The sequence below is a fragment of the Delphinapterus leucas genome, chromosome 4, assembly GCF_059928025.1.
Source record: "Delphinapterus leucas isolate spDelLeu-1000000601 "Yukka" chromosome 4, BTC_Dleu_Yukka2, whole genome shotgun sequence".
NCBI lineage: Eukaryota > Metazoa > Chordata > Mammalia > Artiodactyla > Monodontidae > Delphinapterus > Delphinapterus leucas.
In genome coordinates, this window is record NC_143132.1 from 131,299,305 (window position 1) to 131,308,656 (window position 9,352).

The following is a 9,352-nucleotide window of genomic DNA, read 5'->3' on the forward strand; positions in this document are numbered from 1 at the left end:
CTCCGGACAAGCAGGCTCAGCGGCCATGGCTCACGGGCCCAGCCGCTCCGTGGCATGTGGGACCTTCCCGGGCCGGGGCACGAACCCATGTCCCCTGCATCGGCAGGCGGACTCTCAACCACTGCACCACCAGGGAAGCCCCCACAGCTACTTTAAAGATGACAAAGGTGGAGCTCCCATCTCAACTTCCAATCTGGGGCTCCTTCTCTGTTTCCATATGGAGTGGCAGAGGCAGGCAGAGTTGTCCCCTCTTTTGAGAACAGGAAGCCAAATCCTAGAGATACGCTCTCGGTCCACTGATATTGGAACTGGGATGAGAAGAAGCAGGGCATTGTATTGACGGCCATCTCACCCTTTCACTCCTGTTGCAAGAACCACGTGAAGACCACGTGGCATGCAGACATGGAAGTTCCACAAAGGCCAGGAGGAGGGAACAGGGCAGGCTGGGCCAGAGACCCTGACCTGGTTACTGAGAGGCCTAGCATCTGCTCCTGACACTGTCCCTAACACGCCGTGTGCTGCGTGATTTGGAACAAATGGCTCAACCTCTGTGGGTCACAGTTTTTTCATCTGTAACATGGACAGACTAAACTAGAACACTTCAGAGCCCATTCAGGTCTCACACACTGTCACCTTCTACATTTTGCAAAAGCGGTTTTCACTACAGTTGGTCAAAATATCAGGATTATATAGTCACACAAAAGAGAGACTTGGCTGGAGATCAGCCATGGCGTTTTGTCTACAATAATTTGCTTTTAGAATTATGTTAGGGAACTGATGGACCTGCTGCTTCCCGTAGGTGGTGTGTGTCTGGCCTCCGAATTCAGACACATTTTAATGAGACTTTCCCCAAATCTGGATGTCAGGGCCCTGATACACAGCCCCACACACCCATACCCCAATCTCTAGCCTGCAGACAGGTTCTCCCGGAAACAGGCCTGTGCATCTGGACATTTCAATGTTATCTTGGGTGCACCCAGCCACCACTCCCACGGCTTTATTCCCAGCAAACACAGAAAGCAAATATGCAAGGTCTCCCCTCTGATTTGAATGGAGGCAATGCTCCCCTCAACCGCACACCTTGCTTTAGGTTCTGTGATCAGTGTTTGCAGAGAAAAAAGAATGAGTCAGGAAACCCAGAAGACGAGAGCAGGCAAGAGTTACATGACTAAGGTCAAGTCGTGGCTCTGTATCCCCTGAACTGAGCTACAAGGCCAAGTCTGAAATGTGGGTAGAAGGCAGCTAGAAGAAGTGACTTCTCTGCTGGTGGACAGGGATCGACCGATTCAACTGGAAAATGTTGGAGTAAGTCAGGAATGATTCTGCCACTGTGTCTGTGGACAGAGCTCATTTTACTCTTTTTTCAACTAAGAGGCAGGCTTTTTACCCACAAAGACATCTGTAAGAGTTTGGTTTCCAGTTGTTCATTTTACGACAATCTGTCTACCCCCTCCCCACACATTGACTACAATACCACGAGAACAGTAGATTGAAAATGGAGACATTAAAAGGAAAAAGTTATTATGGCTATCTATTCTGATTCATGGCAGTTTCCCCACCCACTCTCCTATGCAAATGTCTTTATGCAAAATTTCAGGACAGAAAAACCAAGTTATTCAGGTAATAAGGAATTAAGCTTTCTTTCTTGCTTGAAATGGCGACAGTGGCTTTATGTTTTTGGAGGAAGGAAAAATTAAGTTTAAAGGATAAACTAAAGCTCCCTCTACCTAGGCAGAATACTGAACGAGTAGAGAGAAATTCTAAGTCTATACACTTTTTAAAATATGAAATAAGTACTAACATGTTTTAAAACATGTGGAAGATGGGATTTTTCACTTCCTGGTGAGTTTTCTGTGCTCCAAAATGAGTGGACCACTGCTTTAGCTGTCACTGCCAAAGAGTGAATGGGGGTCCGCAGAGGAACATCTGGCTTTCTTGTTCATGGCAACAGGCTTTGTTAAAATATATTAAATGTATCTCTAATGATAGTGATAGTTTGTGGTCTGATTATAATAGTATATAATAATAATGGTAATAATTCATGGTCTGTGTTTAACAATAATGAGGTTGTTACAACTTTGTTTAATCACCTTTAAAATGGAGCAAAAATTTTTGCTGACTTCTTAGGGGGAATCGTCCCTATATTCAACTTTAAATTTGGTTCTGGTGGTGGCATTTCAGGTTGTAAATTTCCAGGAGCTTGTATTATTTTACTGACATTGGAGAAGACATTTCCCCTACCTTTTCTTTATCTCATTTTAGGAATATTAATATAACACCATCTATGGCAATTAGGCAAAATGGTGGTCAAATAGCAATATAAAATATCATAGCTAGGAATATAGGATGAGTAAAATTAGTATTATTAGCAAGACAAATGATTGATACATCTATTGATTTTTTTCTTTTAAACTGTTAACACACTTTGTATTCTTAATTCCTGACTCCACCTTTTGGTGCTCAAAATAGAAAATTTAGAAATAGGGAAAATTAAAAAAAATCTTACAGTTTTAAATCCTAGACAAAATATCTGGCATACTTTCTTTTTAATCCATTCTCTGTATATATTTTTACATGATTAAGAGATTATACGATTTAATGTCTTGTGCTTTTCACTTGATTGCATACATTGTTTAATATATTTAATTTAGTATATTAATATCCCATTATATAGAAGTGCTACTATTCACTAAAACAGCATCTATTCTTATATAGTTAGATTATACCCCTTCCCCAGTTTGTTTGGGTTTTTTTTGTATGAAAAACAATGTTATGATGAACATTTTTCACATAACCCTTTGCTAGCATTTCTGATTACTCTTTTAGGACAGATTCCTAAGAGAGGAATTAAGATGTCAAAGGGTGTGAGGTTTTAAAAAATCTTTCTTATGTAGAAGCAGATTTTTTTTCTATGAATTTTATTCCTAGCAGCAGTATTTGAAAGATGTTGCCTCATTGTACCCTTACCTACACTGTGAATTTGGTAAGTTATACACGATCACTTGTTTTGATTTGCATTACTTTGATTACTAATGAGTTTGAAACTATAGTTTTTAAACAAATATTTATGGAGCATTTGTTTTTCCCTTTTCTTGAGTTGTCAGTTTGTACTCCTTCCTCATTTACTTGTTGGAATTTTAGCATTTTTTTCTACCAATTTATATGAATTATTTATTGATTAAGGATCTTAATATATTGCTATGATTACTAAAAAGATCTTTTCTCATCGATTATTTCCTTTTTAGTGTTTTCCATGGTTCTATAAAAAATACAGCGTATTCCATTTATATTTTATTTATATGTTCCATTTATAGGTTCACAGTACATGGTGCATAATAATACGTGCTTAATAAAAATCTGTTGAATGATGTAGTAAAATGACTGTTCTTTTCTATGCTTAGGAATTTAATTTCCATTTAGAAATGATATTAGAATTATAGAAAGTTTAAAAGTATTTTATGTATCTTTACATTTAATTAATCTGGAATCTATTTTGGTTTATAGTCTATGATTCTTTTTTTCCCTCAAAAAAGTTAATCAATAATTTTTACAGCACTTACTGAATAACCTTTCCTCTCCCCATGCTTTGTAAAACCTCCTCTATCTATATTAAATTCACGTATATGTCTTTCTAATTTTAGACTTTGTTCCATTGACCTTCTGTCCATCTTTGGGCCGAAGCACCCTTTTAATTATCACAGCTTTAGAATTTGGTTGAATATCTGGCCGAATTAGCTCTTTACTTTTGTATTATTCTTAAAAAAAACATTTAAAAGTTAATTTCATCTACTTTCTTCTTATAGATAACCACTTTGTCAAGTTCCCAAAGGAAAACTCTTACTAGCGTTTTGATTAGAATTCTTGTAATATTATCCACACAAGCTTATGCTCTGCAGAAATTCTTCCTGGGTTTGAATTCTCACCTGCCACTTACTACTACAGTGTCACTGGGCAAATTCTACAGCCTTTTTGTGTTTCAGTTTCCTTATCTATAAAATGGAGGTAATACCACTACTTACCTCATAGTGTTGTTGTGAAAATTAAAGTTAAGTGTAAGGTAATTTATGTAAATTTATACAACCATGTAAATTATATTTAAAATATAAATGAACGTATGCTAATTTCTTGAGCCAATGCCTAGCACAGAGTAAGGTCTTAATACATTTTATTATTATGTAATTAGTTAATTATATTATTTATTATTATACATTAATTAGGAACAAATTCACATCTTTATAATATTCCTATCTAGGAACCTGTAGTATATAATTCCATTTAATTGACATTTAAAATTTTCTTAGTAAACCTCTTTTTTCATCTTTATCCTTGCCTAATATTTACACTTGATCTTAGTCAAAAGGCCGAGAAGCAATCCTTGCCTAATATTTAAAGATATTATTCCTAAGTGTTTAACACATATTGTATTGTGTTGCCTCACAAAGAGGTCTAAGTTATTTTAATTCTCTACATTACACTACACTACACTACACTACACTCTACAATACACTACACTCTCTCATGCCACTGTGTCTTTTCCAACGATGTTCCTCTCTTTCTGGAAAATTCTTTACCTCTTTATCTTCCTGTGTAACTCATACTTCTTGTTAGTAACTCAACTCAGCTGTCAGTTCCTTTAGGACGTCCCTTCCATCATGTCTGCTGACTATGCTTTATTGCAGTGATTCTTAACTGGGGCTGCTTTTGCCCCAGGGGATACATGGCAATGTCTGGAGACATCTTTGTTGTCACAACTGGGGAGGGAGAGGTGCTGCTACTCCCATCTAGTGGACGGAGGCCAAGGATACTGCTAAATATCCTATAATGCACAGAACAGTACCCTACAAAAAAGAATTACGTGGCCAAAACTGTCAGTAGTGCCGAGGTTGAGAAACCTTGCATTGCAATGGTTTGTTGATCCTCTGTCTCTCTTTCTAGATTTGTGAGCCTTTTGATATCTATGTTCCCCATATGCAGACAGCTTGGGACATAGTAGGTGCTCAAACAAATGTTTGTTGAACAAATAAACGTTCTTTCTAATGCCACGATTTCTGTACTGGGTTTTAAAATTTAAAAAAAATTTTAAATTTAAAATTTTAATTAATTAACATATTTATTTTGTGTTATTGTTTATTTCCTATTATTTCTGCCTGTGTAGGGGGACCAAAGGCTTTGCCTTTCTTTCCTTATCCCTGCCAAGAGGAGACCTTGTCCAAACCCGGTCAGCCCAGGACAGGGTGGCTGCCAGTGATGGTTCTAGTGAAAAGACTTTGTCTAGGAAGGTTGGCTGCCAGTCCTATGGCTCAGATTTCTCTGGAGGGTTTGGCTGTGCCTGATTTCTTCCCTCTGAGCCTGAGTATCTGTGTTTGCGTTCTTGGGAGTATGTAGCTTCTCCATGGAAATTAAAATATTCTGTGCTTACATTTCAATGGCAATGGAAAGGAAGTTAAAACAAGTATGTCCCAGATCCTCAGGCTAGCCACTTACGGTTTGGGTTCATTTTGGTGTTTATGATCATGCTTATATCAGGGGTCAGTGAAGTGATAGCCTCAGCTGCTACTTGAACAAAGGGTTCATTCCAGCTCAAATAGAAATGGAGTCAGGGGAATTTCTCCATACCTTGTGGCACTGGCACCACGAGCTCAGACACCTGTGCCCTGGTGGTCAATACTGCGGTAGCATCACCAGCAGCATTGTTCTGTCCTGTCTTTGCATAAACCCGATTGCAACAGTTAGTGCTGGTAAATACACAGCAGAGAACTATTCCTCCCCAATTCCAGAAATAATTGGGTTGACAGCCTTAGAGCCACATTCAGTAGTTCCACATCCCAGCCTCATCTCAAATGAACAAGACCATTGCAAAAAGCAGCAAGTCACAGATGCCTCGTCACCACAGACTCAAGAGGGTGATTCTCTGATGAGGTGGTGGCTAAGCGTAACATGTGAGTATCTCGAATTTATTAATACCATTTTGTAAAACAAACCCACGTGAATAGAGAATCTGCATTAATAATACTAAAGTCAAAACATTGAGAGAGGTGAAATACAAAATCGGACTTGAGGCTGTCTCTGTCCTGTTCAACTCCAAACGAAAACCAACAATATCCCTAACACCAGATGAATTTTGACGTTTGTGTTTATTAGTGTTTTAGTGGTATTTACATTACATTTGCAAGTGTGGCTTTGGTCCTTGTATAAGATTTATATGCATTAGGAATTTAAATCTATTGTTATACGTGTTTATATTAAAGTGACACTAAAATGAATATAATTGAAATCAACATTGAGGGGCTGCAAGAATTTCTTTCTTTTAAAAGCGATTCCTACAAAATTCTCTTTGAAAAATCCTTCTCTGAACTATCTAGTCGCAGGATCTTCACATATGAACACACACAAAATTTCTAAGAGAAGGCCCTAGAGCAGTTTCAGTCTGGCTCAGTTTTAGCTCTGTGGACATGGGCAAGTCACTTTGCCCTTCTAAGTCTCCCTCTCTTGACCTGCAAAATGAGTACCGGGGTTGTTGACAGCTGTTGCTAGTCCAGGACACTCCCCAAGACTGCAGCCCCAATCTTAGGCAAGAGGGGAGGATAGGAAAGGTGCCTTTGCACTGGGGATTTCTGCTTTGTGTCTGAGAGCCTTGGGGCTCCCAGTTAGGGCTGCGAGCTGGGGCTTAGGTGCAGGCAGGTCTGAGCCCTGGCTCCATTTGCATGTGACTTTGGGCAAGTTACCCCAGCTCAGCTTCCTTGTTTCTAAAAAGGTGGTAGTGATAGCACCAAGTTCACAGGGTGGCTTGTAGAGATTACACAAAATATTGCAAGGCAGTTGTTGGCTCAAGTGCTAGTGCCAGGTCTGCCATGGTTATTTGCCCTTTGTGAAGCCATATGACTCCTCAGATGTCACGTGGGTGCTCTGTGCACGAGAGGTCAGCCTCACGCTGACTCTCTCCTTCGTGGCTTCTAGCTCTGCATGGACACAGGTCCATGGACCAGACCTCTGAGAGATCTGGGGCATTTTGCATTTGAGGTGAGTGAGAATCCCTAGGGCAGATCGTTAGCCCCGAAGCTCAGGAGGGGTCAGCAGGACATAGGGATGTGGGAGTGGCTCGCCTTCCTCCAGTCCCTGGTGGAGGGAGACCTCACTGAATTGGCAGCTGTTCACCCATGGATCTGGTTCACATTCTCCTGTTTACACCCAGGTCCTTCATCTCTTAGCTTGGCATTCGATGCTCTTCATCATTACCTCCGTAAAAACCCTCTTCTCCAGCCAAGGTCATTCCTTCATTTTCTCCCAAGTAAGACTTGGGTGGAAGCACTCCCATGCCTTTGCCCATGCTGTTTTTCCTCCTGGGATGCTGCCCCTATAACTCTTAACTACCTTTCAAGGGTCACTTGTGGGATTTCCTTCTCGGTGGGTCTCTTCCTGAGCCGGTCATCCTCATCTCATCTCCTGCAGCACCCGCCTTCTGTCCTCCTTCCTTGTCACCTTGTCATACCCAGCCCGCAGTGCACTTTCACATTTTGGGGGGGGGCACCAGGCCCACAGAATCCTGAGGTTGTAGTGAGCTCTCCATCCATAAGTGTGGAATGTATAAAAGACTAAGTCACTGCGTCACTGAGTCTTTACCTCTTACCTTCTGTGTGGGTCTAAGTCTTGACCCTGCAGCCAAATGGGGAATTCCTGCAGGAGAAGCCCTAGTTTCTATTTCTGACCCTCTTTACTGTGTCCACCTTAGGAAATGCCTCTCTCCAGACTTTGATGTATATGTATGGAAGGAAAAAAGAACTAAGAAATAAAAATGACAAGTGTATTCATTGTCTTACTCTGTTACCTGAGTGAAAGACACTTTTAACATTCTCTACTCTCGAGACTTGAATTTCTTCAAGTTAACATGACCCATCTACAAATCCTTGAAAACAAATCCTTGTGTGGCTAATATGCCAGTCTGGACATCACAGCCCACACCTCTTTGCCCCGCACAGTGGAGTGCACTTTCTCCAAGGGTCCTCTGTGCAGAGAGTGCCCTGAAGCTGGTTCCATGTGGCCAATACATTCTGGAGGTCAGGAGATGCAGAGAAGGGGCGCATCTGGTGCCTCCGTCCCTGAGAAATACAGCACCCAGTTCTTTTTCTCTGTCCCTTTCCTCTGCTCCCTTTCTGTTGCTGCGATGTGCTGAGGTGTCCCCTGGAAGCTGGGACCAGGCACAAGGGGTGCTGGAGATGGAACTCCGTTCAGGAGATTCACGGTCCCCAACTCAGGGAGGGGAGATCTCTAGGGCTAAAGGAAGGAAGTGGCTAGGATCTGGGCCTCCTGAGTCCTCTTCCTGTTGGTGATTGAGACAATGCTATTGCTTGCATAGGAGTTATTTTAAAAATGTACCCAATGGGGAGAACTGGGTACCATCCGGTTAGGGATACAGGAGCCCTACCAGCTCTGGGAAGCTCCTCTCCCTAAGTTTGCTGCACTCCTGTTCCTACCTTGGTGGTGGAGGCTTTTGCTTCTCCCTCCCCCGTGGTCCTTCTGTGGTACGCCAGACAGAGGCCACTGTCTCCTGTCCACCTCTGTCTTCCCCCACATCCTGCCAGGTACCAGCTCTTACCTGGCAGCCCCAGCAGGGTGAAGTAGCCCCGGCACTCGGTGAATCCAGAGCTCTCTCGGACGCAGGAGCGCCACAGCCCTTGGTAGTTGAATACAGCTGTCACCGGGTTGTTGTACAGATCCTGGGTGCTCCATTGGTCCATGCAGGTGGCGGCAATGATGCCCGCAATCCCAAGCAGTGAAATCACAAACCCCAAGCCCTGGCAGGCGGTCACGGACATGGTGGGGTGCAGAGTTGACACAGAGCACCACTCAGCAGGGGGCCAGTCCAGTTCTGAGAGCACTGAGTGTAGGGATGGAGTTTTCTCAGAGAGGCTGGCACACACGTCACGAATGGGCCATGTAAGGAGGGGATTCAACAGTGCCACCTGGGCTCGCCCTGCTCCTTTATCTACCTGAGTGAGATAATTTCCATAACATGGTACCAAGAGCCATTTGTTTTCCACCATATGTACACTCTACTCACTGTTTACCTTTTGAGGGAGTTTTCTGATTAACCAGGCTCCCCTCTGTGGAGGATAAAGCAGGAACAGAGGGCACTGCCTGCAAGACCCACAGGCTGGCCAGGCAGGGCTCCTAGTGGCTAAGCCACAAAACACTTGGAGATGTCAAAGGAATGTATCTATTTATCTATACATATATGTGTACATATATGTATACATATATGTACACATATATGTATAGATAGCTAGATACATATAACTGAATCACTTTGTGGTACAGCAGTAATTAACACAACATTGTAAATCAACTATACTTC

At 42.0% G+C, this 9,352-nt stretch overlaps 1 protein-coding gene across 1 annotated transcript in view; it reads right to left on the reverse strand.

The window, feature by feature from the left end:
- CLDN18 (claudin 18) overlaps positions 1–8,813 on the reverse strand; it is a 22,010-nt gene extending 13,197 nt beyond the window's left edge. The window contains exon 1 of the mRNA XM_022582571.2: positions 8,594–8,813. Coding sequence (XP_022438279.1) covers positions 8,594–8,813 — 220 coding nt within the window. The remainder of the gene's footprint in view (positions 1–8,593) is intronic.
- Positions 8,814–9,352: the final 539 nt, after the last annotated feature.